This window comes from Schistocerca nitens, chromosome 7 (assembly GCF_023898315.1).
Source record: "Schistocerca nitens isolate TAMUIC-IGC-003100 chromosome 7, iqSchNite1.1, whole genome shotgun sequence".
Classification (NCBI taxonomy): domain Eukaryota; kingdom Metazoa; phylum Arthropoda; class Insecta; order Orthoptera; family Acrididae; genus Schistocerca; species Schistocerca nitens.
In genome coordinates this window covers 148,952,240-148,971,862 of record NC_064620.1, presented here as the reverse complement: position 1 = coordinate 148,971,862, position 19,623 = coordinate 148,952,240, and the positions used below count along the sequence as shown (strand labels likewise).

Sequence of the window (19,623 nt, the reverse complement as noted above, 5' to 3'; positions counted from 1 at the left end):
TCACCCTCCATTGCCGGTGGTGAACTGGAGCCGAGCTCGCAGGCGCAGACTATATGTACCTGGCGCGCCAACGTCCGAGGGCTTCTCCGCGGTCATTTCCGGTGCGGTTCTCCTCTTGCTACCTGCGACGGTCGTTCGCTGCAGTACGGGAAGCCAGGATCCGTTGACCTTAAGGCTTTCCTCTTTCTTGTTCAAACTGTTCGCGTGTTTTTGTATTTCTACAGCTTCTCTCAACAAGCGCGTGTGATAGTGGTTCTCTACAGCCAGAACTTCCGTGTCGGCGAATTTTATTACGTGATCGGTCTCATTCAGTGCGTGTTCTGCCACGGCCGATTTCTCCACCTGCCCCAACCTGCAATGTCGCTTATGCTCCTTGATCCTGGTGTTAATGGATCGTCCAGTCATCCCGACATAAACTTTTCCGCATGTGCATGGTATGCGGTATATTCCCGACATTGAAAGTGGGTCTCTTTTCTCCTTCGCCGATCTAAGACACTCTTTGATCTTCTTTGTCGGTTTGAAGATCGTCTTTACGCCATGTTTGCGCAATATACGGCCGATTCTGTCCGTCACTCTGGGAATGTATGGCAGAAAGGCCGTACCCGACATTTCTTTTTCTGGTTCCTTACTTCGCCGAGTGTTTGGCTCAGTTACACTTCTAATATAATGGGTACTCCACAAATTATATTAGAAGTGTAACTGAGCCAAACACTCGGCGAAGTAAGGAACCAGAAAAAGAAATGTCGGGTACGGCCTTTCTGCCATACATTCCCAGAGTGACGGACAGAATCGGCCGTATATTGCGCAAACATGGCGTAAAGACGATCTTCAAACCGACAAGGAAGATCAAAGAGTGTCTTAGATCGGCGAAGGAGAAAAGAGACCCACTTTCAATGTCGGGAATATACCGCATACCATGCACATGCGGAAAAGTTTATGTCGGGATGACTGGACGATCCATTAACACCAGGATCAAGGAGCATAAGCGACATTGCAGGTTGGGGCAGGTGGAGAAATCGGCCGTGGCAGAACACGCACTGAATGAGACCGACCACGTAATAAAATTCGCCGACACGGAAGTTCTGGCTGTAGAGAACCACTATCACACGCGCTTGTTCAGAGAAGCTGTAGAAATACAAAAACACGCGAACAGTTTGAACAAGAAAGAGGAAAGCCTTAAGGTCAACGGATCCTGGCTTCCCGTACTGCAGCGAACGACCGTCGCAGGTAGCAAGAGGAGAACCGCACCGGAAATGACCGCGGAGAAGCCCTCAGACGTTGGCGCGCCAGGTACATATAGTCTGCGCCCGCGAGCTCGGCTCCAGTTCACCACCGGCAATGGAGGGTGAAGCTTTGACAATGCCAGCCACTCGTGCTGGCAAAACGTCAGAAAAATCATTAGATGAACGTCGGCCGAAGAACCCGAGACAGAAGCCAATAGGCAGTTTGTCATATTCTTATTCCTTTAGTAAGCCAAGGTCTTTTGCATGGTTTCTTATAATTAGATTTAACTACTTTCTTGGGCAAACAGTTTTCAAATTCTCTTACAAGTGTATCATGAAATAAGTTAAATTTTAAATTAGCATCGGGTTCCTTGTACACCTCTTCCCAGTTTAACTGCTGAAGATTGTCCCTGAAATTTCTAATTGTTGAGTCATTAATTGAACACACAACTTTAGAGGGTAGTTTTGAATTATGAATGGAGCTATGTCATATACTGTAACTAGCTGAGCACCATGATCAGAAAGGCCATTCTCAACAGGATAAGCAGATAAGCATTTATGTTTTTAAACTTATCTTGGTCTATAAAAGTGTTATCTATCAATGTGCTGCTGTCCTTTACTACCCGAGTAGGAAAATCAATGACAGATATGAAATTGAAAGAACTGAGCAAGGCTTCCAGGTCATTGTTCCTATTACTCGCTTTCAGTGAATCAACATTGAAGTCTCCACAAATAATAATTTGCTTTCCTCTATCCGACAGATAGCACAACAAAGCATTTAAGTTTTCCAGAAATAAATGAAAGTTTCCTGAAGGGGACCTATCTACTGTTACAATTATAAAAGAGCCCTCCATCAGTTTAAGTTGACAGGCATATGCTTCTATATGTTGCTCTAGAGAAAACTTTTTTGTATCTAAGCTTTTTACACAGTGATAACTTGACTTATATGGCAACTCCTCTTATCACCTTATTCTTTCTACTCATATGTGCAACTAGTTTATAACCACTGATATTTACTTTTTCCATATCAGACAATGTGATGCTCAGACAGGCATAGTATATCTATTACATTATCAGATTCAATGTCATCTAAACAAACCAGGAGCTCATCTACTTTATTCTTCAATCCCAGAACATTTTGGTAAAAAATAACTATTTTTTTACTTTACTTTTGTGAGAATCTACTTTTTTCTTTAATCCGCCAATATTTTGGTTAAATATGGTAACATTATTATTTACTTTATTGTTGTAAGAATCTTGTGAGTTTTGGACCTCTTTAGCACCTACCTTCCTGCCTGAACTTCTCATTGGACACTGGTATTAGTCTAAAAAAGAGGTACATCCATGAGTACTACTGTCCCCCCCCCCCCCCCCCCCTATGGATTTCGCTAACAACCCTGCCAATTTACCCTTCCCTTTCCTGTTGAGGTGTAGGCCATCCCTTGTGAATTCCCCCCCATCAATAGCCTCGACAGGAACCAATCCAATGTTTGACAGAGTGGCCACCCTACGCAGCTGATCCAGCTCCATACTTACCCTCCTAACAGAGTGGTTCAACTGGGGCTGATCATGCCGCACAAAAGCAGGCACCAGCCCAACACTGGTATGGGTTGTTGTAGAGGCTATTTTCACCAGGTCACACTCAATACTGTAGCCCTGATCCCTATCAATACTGTTTCCCACTCCACCCACTATCACATGATCCTGCTTTGAAAAACCCTTGCACAAGGAACCTATATCCTTTACCACCTGGCTAAGACATGCACTTGGCTTGAAAAAGTTTGTGACCTGTGATGTGAAAATCTCAATTCATCCTGACAAACTGAAAATCTTTCTCCCCGGTACTATCTGTGAATGAAAGGAGGTATTGGGAAAATTATACTGCTACTCTACACACACCCCACTTGAGATGAGCAACATTGTGTAGATACAGTTTCTAAAGATTGAACCTCCAACCGTCCCATCTGTTTTTCAGTCTCAATTTCGACGACCAGCTCAGCCATAAAATTTTAGCACTGGTAGCTTTTGTCTTGTGAGCAACACACTCAACCTGGGGTTCTCATCCACGAGAAATGGAGCATTTCAGAAGCAACGAGTTATGACATATGGGCATAATCAGTTATTTATGGCACAATAAGGGCAATCTTACAGTATCTTGAAGATTGCTCTTTTAATTATCACATCCAGTATACAATCCTCCTCCTCCCTCAGTCTTTTCCCTCATGTCTGCATATACACATCAAAAAACAAAATAGCAGAAGTGAGAGCTATCTGAACACACAAGCATATCCTGATCAAATGTTTAACACTCACTGTGGCAAACTTATAGAAACGGAAGTAATCAAAGCCTACATGTGTAATACAGTGCCACCCGTTTTGGTTTCATACTGTAAAGTTTCCTAATAATGTACTACCAGAAAAGTGGAGTTGTGAGTGAACTGCCATATAAGCTTATGCTTTGCAGCAGTTGCTGGAATAAAAATCAAATACTGGCAAATTCAATCCATTTCCACCAGTGCTATAAGTGTTTACTATTTTCCCCTGCTCATGACATTTTGTGATTAAGCTGCAGCTGCAGAGCTAATATCTATTATGCTGAAAAGGATGATGCTCTAGTAAAATTACACTAGACGTTAAAAACTGAATTATTCAGACTGTTGTATATTTGGTGTTACATCAGAAATGCCATAAGTTATAAATTAAACACATTAATCAAGTCTCAAAACTATGTTAACCAATGATTACTGGATGGGCTGTTTAGGATAGACCGATGGGATTCATACCTACAGAAATGGTTAAAAATCCTAAATACTTCTCCTCTCAAGTCAACATCTAGCTAATACAAGGCGTAAACGTAACTACTACTCTGAATTGAAGAGAACCTTTTAAGATAGAATGACATGGAGGGCGAGATAAGCTTGATGACAACTAGATAATATCATTACTTGTAAAATATATACATACAAGAAGTTTTAACTCCGACGTTGCATCATTAAATACATCATAAGAATATTTTCCGTGGTCAGTAATAAGTATTTCGCTATGGGGATTTTATGCATTTCTATTAGCCACTGCAACGCAAACACTTAACAAGAGCAATAATTAATAGACATGGAAAATGTTTCTTTCCTTTCCAGCTCGCATCAAGCAACTTGTCATTTCTTAACATGACTACAACGCGTTCCATCAACTTGACTTCATCACAAAACATGTCATTACGCGCCAAATGGAGCTAGACAACCATTTCAGTAAACCTGCACATGCATTTCCTCCTATTCACGAAAGCGCAGCTTAATACATGCAAAACAATAACGATCCCATCTTGGTAACTTCCTCATTAAATTCACTGCGAAACAATTAACACAATGGAAAAAGACAAAAGCGGTGTTACATTGTTTAACAAGTAGCAACTAGGGAAGCATCGTACAACAGACATTACCAATAACGTTCAAAAGTTGAATGAACGAGTGTCTATCTGAAGTATTGACATGTACCACATGACAACCCATCAACAAGAAACAACACTTCGCGGCGAACTGTCACCCATATGACGTAGGAAAACAACTGAAGATAAACCACTTCTGAACACTGGCGGTCCTTTTATCGATATTGTAATAATCTGCACCGAGTCGCAGCTTCATTTGAGTTTTCCTCCGAGAAACATAAAGTTTCAGTTTCTCGTACTTACCTAACTTTCACAAAATGTTAAAACTATTGCTTGATGTTTTCAAACTGAAAAAAATAACTGAGCAACGAGAAAACGGCAAGAACGGTGCTTTTAAAGCTTCGAAATTACGTAACGTAAGTCACATTTAATTATTATATTGCACTCTCAACACACCTCCCATAATCTAAAACATAGCCGCGACACTACTGCTCAATTTTGTTACACTATGCGACAGCAGCGCTCCAAGCGGCCAGCAAGCCACACTTCTGAATATGATATCGGATGTGTGTTCATAGTAACGTTTATATTGATCCGTAATATAGTTTTAACAATTGGGATAGTATGTAATGCCATAAAAATCTGCAGTAACTATAAAATGATACCACTTTCTTTAGTTTCCTAAGTCCCCTGGGAAGTACGAAACGGTACAGAGCAGAAAAGTTTATTTACGTTTCTCTTGTAACCTACGTATTCAATGAAGAACTACATTTTTTTTAAGAACAAAAAATAACAAGTACACAGTCGTATATCTACTTAATAACTTGATTTTTTTTTCACTGGACTTACAATTAAATCTGTGAATATGGAGTGTAGAAAACTTGTATGGAATGCAAGACCTATGTTTTTTATCGTGCCAAATAAACCAGCTCTAGCGGAACGGAAAACCACATGGTTGTGGTAATAAAACGTCAAAGTAATAAAACTGTTTTCCAACACAGAAGAAACCAATTCCAATATTGATGCTGTATCTGAGTCATAAACGGCCAAAATCTTCAACACATTCGCTTTTGAAGCAAAAGCACATACATTTTAAAAAAATATTAAAGCACATAGAAGTCGAATGAAACGTAAGAATGTGCGAATCGGTAAGACTACATACAAAACGGTTACCGCAACAAGAAAAATGCCTGTCGAAATAAGAATAGACAACAAGAAATACATGTTCCTTATGCATGAAGTATGTTTTATATTCAATTGACTTCAACTGCATAAGCTGCAGTTATACACATATTGGAAAGTATTTCTTCATGAATAAGTTTTAGCTAATGGCACTGAATTAGATTCGGCTGATTATACACTTATTTCACTATCAATTATGTCTATCGATAATTTACTAGTGCTTAGAGTGCAAAATTGTAATAACTACTATTTTAATTAAGTAGAAAAATAATCAGAACAAATGTTAAATTTTACAGCTGCTTTCTCGCCATTAGGGGCGCTAGTATCTTCCCAACTATCAGACAGTAACAATTTTTGCAGCAGTTAGTATTGCATATGTTAGACGGTGACCCATCCTCAGTCATTTGGTTTTAAATTTAAGATTAACAGAAATTAAGATAAACCAAACAAGCTTCTAAAAGTGATATACCTAGGAGCTGGTAAGACGTTGGTGAGATGTCTGAATCTAGTCCTCCAAACGCAACAATGATTTTGCAACGGTAAAGCTGATGCACAATGTTATATTTAACGTTGATGTGCCTGAACCTACGATATTAGCATTTCTTCAATAACTGTATACAGAACTGATTATCCTCGAATTTACAAATTTGGTAGCAGGAGTTGAATTCGAATATTGTCTAGCAAGTATTTCAGTCAGAGTAACTCAGCTATTGCCAAAGCTACACATCCTGCTGCAGCAGAAGACAAAGCAACACTACTCTATTTCTTTGTTGCCCAACAAACAGTGTTTCCAAAGAAATTGTAACAGCTGACCGGAGATAGATATTGCGTCTTCCTTTTTGTTAGATTAGATTAGTTTTTGTTCCATAGATCCGTGCTGAGGAGATCCTCGTGGATGTGGAACATGTCAATTTCTTTTAAAGCTGAAATAACAATACTAATAGTATGAATATATACAATACATCATTTGTTTCTATTAAAAAAATTCGTCAATGGAGTAGCAGGAATTGGCCACTAGTAAGTCTTTCAGGCTCCTTTTAAACTGATCTTTATTTGTTACTAAATTTTTTATGTTTACTGGCAAATTATTGAAGATGAGTGCTCCTGAGTAGTGGACCCCTTTTTGAACTAAAGTAAGTGCTTTTAAGTCCTTGTGCAGATCATTTTTGTTCCTGGTATTGTATGTATGAACTGAGCTGTTTGTTGGAAAAAGAGATATATTATTTAGGACAAATTTCATTAATGAGTAAATGTACTGAGAGGCAGTAGTTAGTATACCCAGTTCTTTGAAGAGGTTTCTACAGGACGTCCATGAATTTACTCCAAAAATAATACGTATTACACGCTTTTGGACTCTGAAAACTTTTGTTTGACTTGAAGAGTTACCCCAAAATATTATACCATATGACATTATGGAATGAAAGCAGGCAAAGTATGCAAGCTTTTTCATTTTTATGTCGCCTATGTCTGCTAACACTCGAATTGCAAATACAGATTTGTTAAGGCGTTTCTGCAGTTCTGTGGTGTGCTCTTCCCAACTGAATTTATTATCAAGTTGTAATCCCAGGAATTTAAGACTGTCAACCTCTTCTATCTGCTCTTCTTCGTATCTTATGCATATGCTGGGTGGAAACCTCTTACAGGTTCTGAATTGCATATAGTGAGTCTTTTCGAAGTTTAATGTCAGTGAGTTGGCTAAACCATTTATTAATATCCATGAAAATATCATTAGCAGATCTTTCTAGAACTACAGTTGACATACTATTTATTGCAACACTTTTGTCATCTGCAAACAAAAGGAACTCTGCTTCTGGCAGTGTAACTGATGAGAGATCATTAATGTACACAAGAAAAAGCAATGGCCCTAAGATGGATCCCTGTGGGACACCACATGTAATTTCTTCCGATTCTGATGATGACTGATGACTTAATTCACTAGTCCCTTGCACTGACACCATTTGTTTCCTGTTAGTGAGGTATGACCTGAACCATTTTGCAGCACTGCCCGTGACACCATAGAATTCTCATTTACTTAAAAGGATGTTGTGGTTCACACAATCAAATGCCTTTGACAAATCACAGAAAATACCTGCTGCTTGTAATTTGTTATTTAATGAATTAAGTACATTTTCACTGTAGGTGTAAATAGCCTTCTCAATATCAGAACCCTTCAGAAATCCAAACTGTGTTCCTGATAACATGATATTTGTGGTCAGATGGTTGAATAGCTGCCTGTACATTACTTTTTCTAAAATTTTTGAGAATGCTGGCAAAAGTGAAATCGGTCTGTAGTTTGATGGTATCTCTTTATCCCATTTCTTGAATAGAGGCTTAACATCTGCATATTTTAGCCAGTCAGGAAATGTCCCAGTTATAATTGACTGGTTACACAAGTAACTTAGAATTGTACTAAACTCACAAGAACATGCCTTAATTAACTTTGTTGATATTTCATCGTACCCACTAGAATGCTTTGTTTTTAAAGATTTTATTATGGACGTTATTTGTTTTGGTGAAGTGAGTGATATATTCATGTACTTGAAGCTATTTGTGAAGGCTAGTTTCAGATATTCAAGGGCATTATTTACTGATCCTGAAAGTCCCATTCTATCAGTAACAGATATAAAGTACTTGTTAAATAGATTTGCCACACTATGCCCATCAGTTACTAATGTGTCATCTACCCTTAGTGCTATTTGCTCCTGTTCCTTTCTGGTTCTACCAGTCTGCTCTTTCACTATATCCCATATTGTTTTTATTTTGTTCCCTGACATTGCTATCTTCTTCTCGTAGTGCATTTGTTTAGATGTCTGAATTACTTTTTTTAATGTTTTACAGTATTCCTTGTATTTAGCTAAATCATCAGCATTGGAGCTATTCTTAGTCGACAGATACATTTTCCTTTTTGTCTTACAGGAAATCTTTATTAGTTGTGTAATCCATAGTTTTATTATAGACTTCTGTTTAATTTGAGTAACTTTTAGAGGAAAACAGTTTTCAAGCATGGTACTGACATTGTTCATGAATGTGTTATATTTTTCATTCATGTCCCAGTGTGCTTCACCATAGGCCCAAAGAGCTTCTTGATTCCCTTCTCGATAATATAGTTTCATATTGACACTTCCCTTAATATATATCAAATCTCTTTTCAGGCATCTCCAGAGTTCTTACAATGGATTGTTTTGTTATCTGCTCAAGAAATTAACCACAGCACGCAAATCAGATCTTGTTGCTGCCACTGCATACGTGTACCATCCAATCAACTTTGTGCATGGCTTAGCGATCCTTTTTCCTTCCGTGACTTCCAGTGTGATTTTCATAGGTGTATTGACGAGGTTACAATCTTGTATGCTGAATCGTTGCAGTAACTTCTTCAAACACAACGTTTGGCTCACATACATTTCTCCTTTTTCCCTTGAAATCTCGATTACCAAGAATGATTGTGATTCTCTGAGTTCCTTTATTTTAAATTCTACTTTAACTTAAATTTCACTCAGTCTGTTTCCCCTCTATTATTTCCTGCCATCATAATGTCATCAACATTGAGCACAATGAAAATGACAAATTCCTTTAAAATCATAAAGAAGTTATCTGCTTCTGATAGACATTTGCCAATAGAATGATTCCATGCTTGCTTTGAGCCATATAAAGACCTCTGTAATCTGCAAACCAAACCCATTGTCTCTCTCAGTGCCCAGGAATAGCCACTCCTGCTTGAATAACCATGCACACTTCCTAGTTGTGTAATATTTGAAGACAACCGTTAATGACATCAAATTTCTCCAGAACAGTCCTTGTTGTATTGCATTAACTAGCATTATTGTAACAGCTGCAAGTCGAGCCACTAGTACATGCGTTTCCTCACAGTCAAATCCCTTTTTTTATTAACATCCTTTGTCCACAAGTCTACCCTTGTGTGTTATGATATTGGCATCCTTGTTCATCTTCAATTTGAACACCCAGTTACTGACGATAGCCTTCCTTCCAGGGAGTAAATTAACAAAGATCCAAGTCTTGGTTTCCTTCATAGAGTCAAATTCATCCCGTATAGCTTTATGCCAGTAATCCTTACTTTCACTGACAAATGATTCAGCATTCAGTGCAAGAATAGAATAGTCATCCACATACTTAGGAGGGTTCCTTTTTTGGTAGAACGTTGAACAGCCTCCTTTAGAATTTCGTTTTCATCACTGATCAGTTCTGGTATAAGTATTGTTCCTTGACTCCTATCATTTGATTTACTATTTTCTTCAGTGATTTCTAATTCACTATCAATTTTGTGTTCCTTCTTTGGTGATTCCTATACAGGGTCTGGAATCCAGTTCTCAATCGGTATACTTTTAAATTCAAATCTTCCTATGTAGAAAACAATCTTCCTTCCTGTGACTACTTTTCCTTCCTCTTGACACCAAAGTCTGTAACCATTAGCACACTAGTCAGTGAAGTGGCACTTCAAGGACTTGTTATCAGAGTTCCCTTTTCTCAATTCCTTTGGTACCAGTAGTTTATCAATACATCCAAAAACTCTGAGTTTACTCAAGTTAGGTTTCTTGTTGCACCACAAAGGTGCAGGAACCTTTCCTTCCAATGCCACAGTAGGACTTCTGTTAAGTAGGTATATGGTAGCAAGAACAGCTTCTGAACAGAACGTCTCACTTAATTTACACTGAAGTATAAGACAGTGAGCTTTCTCAATAAGAATTCTTTTCATTTGCTCTGAAACACAATTTTTCCGATAAGTAAATCTGATTGTAAAATCAAACTGTATTCCTTGTTAAAAAAAAATTGACTCAACTCGTTCGACATGTATTCACGACCACTGTGACAGTGCTCTCTGCGATTTTCAAATTGAAATGAGATATAGCCATGATGTAAACATCTCAGATAGCGAGTTCCCTCCGATTTCGACTCCAGTGCGTACGCCACTGTGAAATGTGTTAAGTCGTTGGCGAATGTGAGCACATACTTCTGAGCTATAGCTGTGATGTGAAATATCTCAGATAGCGAGTTCCCTCCGATTTCGATTCAGTGCATACGCCACTGTGAAATGTGTTAAGTTGTCGACGAATGTGAGCACATACTTCTTTTCATCGAACGATTTCGGTGAGACTGACCCACCACAGGTCACTGTGGATCAACTCAAGGGGTCTGTTGTCATGTTTCTTAGTGTGACTGTATGTGACAGCTGTGATTATTTTGCTTTGACACAATAGAGCATCGTTTCGTGGACATTGTTGAACTGAGCAGTTCCGTACGATCAACTTGTGGCTGAAAGTGTTTAATGCTATCATAACTCAAATGCCCTAATCTGCTGTGCCACAGTTTCACTTTACAGCTGACAAGACTTTATACTGCAAAAAATTTAAAACATATGGCTGAGGTTCATTCCTATTCTCAATTCCCTTTCTTAATTAAAACTTGAGCTTTTCCAAACGTGATACTAAAACCATTCATTTCCAGTTTTTAACAGCAGATTATATTTAAGACCATGTGCAGAAAAAACATCTTTAATTGTTATCTGAAATTGCTTTCCTATTACAGTATTAGTGACTTTAATCTCTCCTTTTATTTTAGCCACAAGAAAAATGTCTGACTTAGTTGCTTAACTTTAACTAGTTGTTTCAGTTTCTTTAAATTAGTGAAAGATATCTTACTGTTAATAACTAATCCGTTGCTCCAGAGATCAAGAAACAATTTATGTTGTTCGCTGACTGAACTTCCACTGATACTGAAAAATAAAAACCATCTTCCTCTTTGACGTGAGCCATGGTGACTTAACTCTGCAGTTAGCCCTTTCGTGACCAGACTTTCTGCAACGATGACTTGTAAAGTTGAATAAGTTCCCCAAAGTACCTTGCTGATCTCTTGTTTTAATGGCGTCTCATGAACGTTTTTTGAGATACTGTTGAATCTGAAAAGCTGTAGGAGGCATTTACCATCATTTTTATTTTGCCTGACGAGTCTCTTCTGGTCGACTATTCATCCAGTAGCCTATTTTTCACTAAGCTCAACGTCAAGTCTTTCATTGTGACTTGAGAGCATTTTGATTGCATTGAAAGTAGATGGCACATGATTTCGATCTGTTCGACAGTAGCTCTAGTCAAATGTAAATCTCGAATCAGTTTAACAAACTTTAGAAAGTGATTAACCAGCATATCACCAGTTTCATTAAATTTTATGGTTATTAATTGTTTTGACACAAAAGTTGACTAGCAGTTCCTTTTCTCTCAAACGTATTGCACAGAGACATCCGTAAATAGAAAGAGGTTACCTTATCCTTATCTTTCACATGTTCCAAGTAACTGTCGGCAGTGCGTTGAATAATATGAGACTTACATTTCCGATCTTGTTTAGTCAACTCAGCCAATCGCGTTTCCTTTGCGACACGCTGTGTAACCCCCATTCCACCCACAAATTCCAAGTTTGTGAGATAATTCACTCGCACAAATGTTAAAAGTTCCAGTTCCTCGAGAAAATTTTGCATCTTGAATGTGCAGTTGTTGAAATTCGTTCCATCACTTTAAGGAACACCATGTTTTTCGATTTCAGTTGCCATCTTGAAAAAAGTTTAGGTGAGAGTCCACTCATGACAAGATATTTTATTACAGTTCCATTTTAAAACAAACATAGGACCATAACAATAATAAAATGTTAAAACTATTAGTTGATTTTATTAAACTAAAAAATAATTAAAAGAACTGAGCAACCAAAAAACAGCAACTAGCATGCTGTTAAATCCCAGTAGTTGCTTAACGTAAGCCACAGATACAATCATTAAATAAAAATTTTAATAAAAGGGACTCTCAGAAAGATATAGGATTTGTACAATCGTTAGTACAATGAAAAGAAATAGTTCAACATATACCTGAAATTTTTATGTGACAGGTAGTTGGTTGTGGTCTTGATGAAGGAAACACCCTGGAGTTTACCTGAAATAATTTAGCAAAACAATGGAAAACCTAAATCAGGATGGCTAGATAGAGCAAACTGCATCCTCTCAAATATGATGTCAGTGCCTTAAAAACAGCAGTGCCTCGCAACAGCAACGTGCAAATCACTATTTTGCTTCCTATTGTACAATGTTCTTTGATTTACTGGCGTTTTAATCCAGAAAACTTTTAGTTTTGCAGTTCATCGCTATCCACACTAAAGACAGCTCCACATGCAACAATCTGTCATTACAAATAATGCCTGCACACACAACATCTGCACAGAAAGATCGTCATCTGAGGACAGATGGTTTGTGCAGATATGAGATGTGCCTCAGTCTGCTCGGTATGTATGAGGCAGTAAATGAGTGAAAACATGGAAGTTGTAATTGGAGGGCCGGCCGAAGTGGCCGTGCGGTTAAAGGCGCTGCAGTCTGGAACCGCAAGACCGCTACGGTCGCAGGTTCGAATCCTGCCTCGGGCATGGATGTTTGTGATGTCCTTAGGTTAGTTAGGTTTAACTAGTTCTAAGTTCTAGGGGACTAATGACCTCAGCAGTTGAGTCCCATAGTGCTCAGAGCCATTTTTTGTAATTGGAGGTCTTAGAAAATTTGTGCAAATCTGTGGGAACGAATCGTTTCTCCCCAGTCAAATAAGAGCATGTGGACAGGAGATTGCCACAAATTTGGAGCGCAAAATATGTCTGAGTTAGGTATTTGTTCAGTCTAGATCTTTGTTTATATAGCAAATAAATAGTTGATATGTGCCAATGGTTTAGGGAGTTCATTGCTGAATTTATTGAAATACTAGCGAACCCTGCAATGTTTCACTATTGGTAAATATGTATCAGCATCCTATGTACATCCTAATCAGTTTGAAGTAAAATGATTTTTCGAGATTTTTGCTAACAATGGATCTCTACATGCATTAAGCAAATATCTACATGTAACACTTATTTAAATAATGTTCTGCCAGTGACTGTGCAAATGTTTATTAGAGCACTGTGTAAAAATTGCAACTAAATTGATCAAGAGATTTGCGAGATTTTTGCTGAAACATTTCGCCCTTACATATTACATACATATTTATTTACCATGTATAGTTAAAAAATATGTAGTCTATGTCTGTCCAAAAGTTTATTAGACTATCTTTAAACATAGGAAATAAATCACTCAAGGACTTTTTGAGAGTTTTGCTAACAATGCTTCCCTTTATGTAGTATGTGTACATTTAACTATTATATTTATAAACAAATATGTAGCCTATGTCCATCTAAACATATACTGCAGTATGCATTTAGTATGTTTTGAGACTTTTGCTGACCACATTTCCTCTTTATGTATTATATATACATATATTTATATATTATGGATATTTCTAAAACATGCAGCATCAGTCTGTCCATATTTTTTATTAGAGCTTCATGTAAAAATTTTAAATAAACTGGTCAAGAAACTTTTCGACATTTTTCCTAACATTTCCGCTTTATGTATTAGATATATATTGTAAGCTATGTCCACCGAAAAGTACATTACGGTATCATACAGAAAATTGAACTAAACTGGTCAGCACTTTTCGAGATTTATAGTAACATCATTTCCTCTTATGTACTATACATATGTTTATATACCTTATATTGAAAATATATGGCCTATGTCCACCAAAAAGTACATTACAGCCTTACATAAAAGATTGAACTAAATGACTCAGCACTCTTTGAGATTTATGCTAACATCATTTGTAGCCTATGTCCATCTGAATGTATATCAGAGTATTATATAAACATTTGAATTAAATTGGTCAAAAACGTTTCCATACTTTTGCTAACCAACATTTCCTCTTTATGTGTTATGCATACATTTACATGTTATACACATTTTAAAAATATGCAGCCTCAGTCTCTCCAAATTTTTATTGGAACATTGCATAAAAATGTCAAATATGCTAGTCCAGAAATTTTAGAGATTTTTTATGATTTGTATATCTCCATTCTGTATTACATATATACTTATTGCAGAAATATGTAGCCCCAAAAGTGTGTTACAGCATCATGTAAAATAATAAGCTAAATTGGTCAGATTTATATTAACTTCATTTCCTCTTAAGTATTATATCTATATTTTTTAATACCTTATGTATTGAAAAACTGGTAGCCTATGTCGTCAGAGCGTTTTATCATAGTATTGTGCAAAAAACTGAAGCAAATAAGTCAGGAACTTTTGTATAATTTGCTAATTACCTTTCCCCTTATGCTGTATATATTTATATACCAAATATATAGAGAAATGTAGCCTGTGTATGTGTGAACATTTATTAGAGTATTGTGTGAAAATCTGAAGTAAATAAGTCAGAAACATTTGTTGATATCTGTATGTTTATTTGAATATTGTGTAAACAGGTGAAGTAATTTTCTTCGGACTTAACGAGATTTTTGCTACAATTTATCCGTTTCATGTAGCGATATATATTGATGTATCATACATATTTAAAAATATGTAACCTATATCAGTCTGAACGCTTATGAGAGGAGACTGCACTGCAGCTGCATGAGGAAGCTGTAGAGTAGAAGTTAAGGATCACAAGGAGTCGATGAATGTTGTGGAAACTTTCTGGAAACGGAAAGTTTTTCACCATCTCCACACATTACACTGTTGGTTTAATGCATGATGCATTTAGTGTATGCCCTAAGAATGTCATCTCCATTTGTAAAAGCTGCAACTATGTTTTATTAGTGATGGCACAGCGTTGTCATAGCACACATACAACTTATTATAAGTGGCTTGAATATTAACTGTGAGTGTTGGAAGAGATGAGTATGTCATTGAGATGGTATAGCAGTATGGAAATTGAAGGAGTAGCTCATCGATAAAACGCTGTCACATTTGTGTCGCATTCTTGAGCCCTATGACGTAAAGACATAGTCGGGTTTGGTTGGTTGGTTTAATGATTAAAGGGACTAAACTTAAAGGTGTCATAAGTCCCTCTGACCTGGAATAGGCAGGTCAACAAAACTACACACCAACGAAGATCATAGTGCACTAAACCCAAAGAAAAGAAACCCCATGTTCTATTGAAGGACAACAAATCCTAAAGAAAGGAATAAGGAAGGGGGATAATGAAGAAAGACAGGCGATGTTCCTGGCACAGGGAGCAGCCAGAGGCCTCCAAAAGCAGAAAGCGCAATGGGGGGCATACCACCTGCCACTTACCAGATGCACCCCACCCAAAAATACCCAAGAAAGACTGGTGACACAGACAGCATGAGAGTTGGTTGATGTAGAGCTGGCAAAGAAGAAAGGAGTCCGTGCACGATGACCACATGGAGGACCCAAATAAATTCGTGGTCACCTTTATTTCCCGTATTTGTTTAGCGAAGTCAGGATATACCACTCCAAATTCTAGATCCTTAGAAGCTGACACCATAATATCAATAGAAGGTCCAATTCCAGAATAAAGATCTCAAGAGATGGCTTGCTGGTTGCCAGTTTGGCCTTGCTGTCAGAGAATTCCTTCACTAGGATCCCAGCATGACCCAGTATCCAGATAGAGACCACAGAGTGTCCCTGTTCTTCAAGGCCAAAAAAGAAATCCTGGTTGGTCAGGACCAAGGGATGGCGAGAGTAACATTGTACAAGAGTTTGTAAACTGCTCAAAGAATCGCAACATATGAGGAAGACTCATTGTTGCAGGAACAGAAATGCTCAAGAGCATGAGAGATGACTACCAATTCCGCAGACTTTATTACATCCCACATGAACGTAAGCAAAGAGAGTGTGACCAGCAACCATTGCACAACCAGTATGGACTGCTTCTGAACCCCAAAAGGCGCCAAGAATGGAGAAGAATCGGCAATGGAAGTCTCAAGATGAGTTGAGTCCTTCAGACCTTGTGATAGGTTAAGACAGAACTGTGGACAATAGGTTTACCATGGATGTGTATGTGAGCTGGCAAGCGGAAGAGATGGTGGAGGAGAAAGCTGGAAGTCAGAAAAAAGGAACAGGCTACAAATGCCGATCATGACCCCGGACCTGAGCCATTATTGTGGGAGGTAGATCTTTCTTTGTATCTGGAAAAAGGAGATGGTAGTTCGTGTGCTCCACGTTATAGTGGCTGTTCAAAGCATAAGGGATCAACTGCCGTTCATGCAGAACTCACGATGGTGGAACCCTTGCTTCTGTTAGGGGGCTGATCATAGAGATAGTCCAAAAGGCACCAGTTGCCAGTCAATGGTGTATACAGTCCAGCACCTGTAATGCCGAACGCAGTGTCAAGCTGTATGTGAGATTCCTGTAATATAGATGGGACTCAACCAATTTTGTGCAGAGCTATATCAGTAGAGGGGCAAAAGCGGTTCTGTGCCGTTTGGCTACAGTGGGATGCCTACATTCAAGTGCAAATGTGATTGATTTATGAACATCTCACCCTCCCCTCAACCTACTGTCCTTGATTTATGACCCACTGAGGTGTGATTTATGACCCCCTGGGGATAATCTATTCATCTGAGAACCCCCCCTCCACAACTCCCCCTCCCTTTCCTCTTCCCACAAACATCTGGGAAAACCCCTCGCCAATACAAGCACACTTTTGATATCAAATTCATTGACAAATTTATTAAATTCATAAATTAATTAAACCCTCCCCTCCAATACATCCCCCAGCTCCCCCTTTCCTCCCTCCATCTAGAAATAGGTAGGAAAAAGACTCACTGTGTCCTGAAGAGAACCTCCAGACAGGAAATTCAAATCAATCCCAAATACATAGCAAAGGAAATACTGTTTATTTACAAAATTCAATTTACAGGGGTTGGATTTCTCTTTTATTTGTGGGAAAAGCTCACCATTCTCTGCTGTTGTGGAAGATGCTAGTCTTGTAAAATACATCGACAAGAAGTAATTAAAAACATCACTTTTATTCCAATCATGCAAGGAATACTGTCACGAAATCTACGTCACCACACATAATTACACAGTAAAAATCTTCTGATCCTGTCATTGCACCAAATGCAGGGCAGACGGGCTAGTCAGGAAATTGTGTGCTCATGCACCAATCACTTCGATGGGCTGCACCACACACCAATATTCAAGAGGCCACAATATGCTCACTCGGACCCTGTGACCACTGTTGGCCACCGCACCAGCAGCGGTCTCACGTGTTATCACACCCCAAGTTGCTGCCTCCTGTTACATGCCACTACTTGGGAAAATTCCGACCAACCTGTTCAAACTAGCATACCATAGTGTCTCAGAATACTGGACTCATTTTTTGGGACTGTGCAGCAGCCAGGTCAGCCCCACAACTCCAGTCCCCTTTGTTCATGGCAGTGTCCTTTGCCATCTCAAGTGGCTACTTCTGGTTGAGCACCCGCCCAATCTGCACCCAAACACACACCTTCAATACCAATTCAGAGGAAGCAGGTACTCTTTGTGCTCGCTCTGCTATGCACTTTTTGACCGAGTTAGTTCACAATATCACTGGCAAAGCATGCTGGGAGAAGGAACATTCCCATCCCTCCTCCCTCCAATTCCCTCCTCCCTTTCCCCTTACCTCTCCAGTCACTGCCAGTTGGACAAAGCATCAGGTGGCGGCAACCCTTTGATACAGGTGCCAGCATATCTTTGATATTGATACCTGGGAAATTCCTCTCGAAACATATGCGCTCTCTCTCTCTCTCTCTCTCTCTCAGGTGGCTACTTCCTGCCCAGCGAGTGACTCTTATGTGCCACGCTAAACACTCCTTTGTCCTCAACAAAATAGCGGATACCTGGTAAATCCGTAGATGTGGATTTCTTGGAAGTATTCCCTTATTCTATCACACTGATTGGCTAATTAATTAATTAAATCGATACCCTCTGTCTGGGACAGTTTCTCTTTGCATCCTGTTGGTGGATATTAGAAGAGGTATATATAGAGGGATTTGATTCCACAACTGCTCAGTTTCCAAACGCTTCTGAACTTTTTTCCCCTTTGACTCCTGTTGATGGACAATGGCACAGTTATGTCATTTGGCAGGACGACCATTATGTTGGAGGTAGCTGAAAATTTCAGGTTTCTGCTCAGTTACATGCTATGTCCTTAAACAATCTGCAGAGGCGTTGGCTTAACGTGAGTGCACTAAGTACCACTACTGGAAACAATAAATTGACCAATTGGGGATCTGACATCTAAATTGGAAGCAATGCTGTATAAAATCATAGTTGGAATTACAAATTTCGGTGGGGGTTTAAACCGCACAGTTGTGGAAGTCCTGACCACTACATGTGTATTAAAGGCATTTTATAAAGCGGTATACAGTTCCTAAGTTTGTTGTCTCAGCTACACCTGGGTGAAGAAGCAGGAGGAAAGGGTCTACACTGGGATAAAATAGAACCACATACCACTACAAGACAGACTGCACTGCAATGTACTAAGAAGCGCTAAACCACAATCGCAGTAGTTGTCATGGACAGATGGCTAAGATCTCTGAAAACACTCTTACATACAGCCCACTCTCACCTCAGATGTCCACACACAGCATGCCCATCCCGCCGTCCAGAGCCAGCGCCAATGCTCAGAGGTTGGAGAAAACTGCCGTCATGACTGCAGCCGCAGTCGTGAACATGAGTGTATAACAGAATGCACCACCTCCACGATGGAGGACATCCAGGGATGATCAGAGTGATAGGAATCCGAATGTTATCGATACGTCCAGCGCCAACATTTGGCAGTGATCGATACTGAATCGCTCAATATTCCACAAGGAATACAAGCAACACTCGCGATCACGGAGACAGACCAGCACATACTGAATATTAGTTCACTATTCAGCTCTCCGGAAAGCGCCATAGGGGCTGCCACTGGACTTGTCCACACAGCTGCGGGAAAAAACCAAATATCTGACCAACCACAATTTATTTTGTACCTACCG

At 38.9% G+C, this 19,623-nt stretch overlaps 1 protein-coding gene across 1 annotated transcript in view; it reads right to left on the bottom strand.

The window, feature by feature from the left end:
* The window catches only part of LOC126195108 (speckle-type POZ protein-like), a 48,058-nt gene extending 43,288 nt beyond the window's left edge, over positions 1–4,770 (bottom strand). The window contains exon 1 of the mRNA XM_049933577.1: positions 4,663–4,770. Within this exon, the coding sequence (XP_049789534.1) occupies positions 4,663–4,732 (70 nt within the window). The 5' untranslated portion in view covers positions 4,733–4,770. The remainder of the gene's footprint in view (positions 1–4,662) is intronic.
* Positions 4,771–19,623: the final 14,853 nt, after the last annotated feature.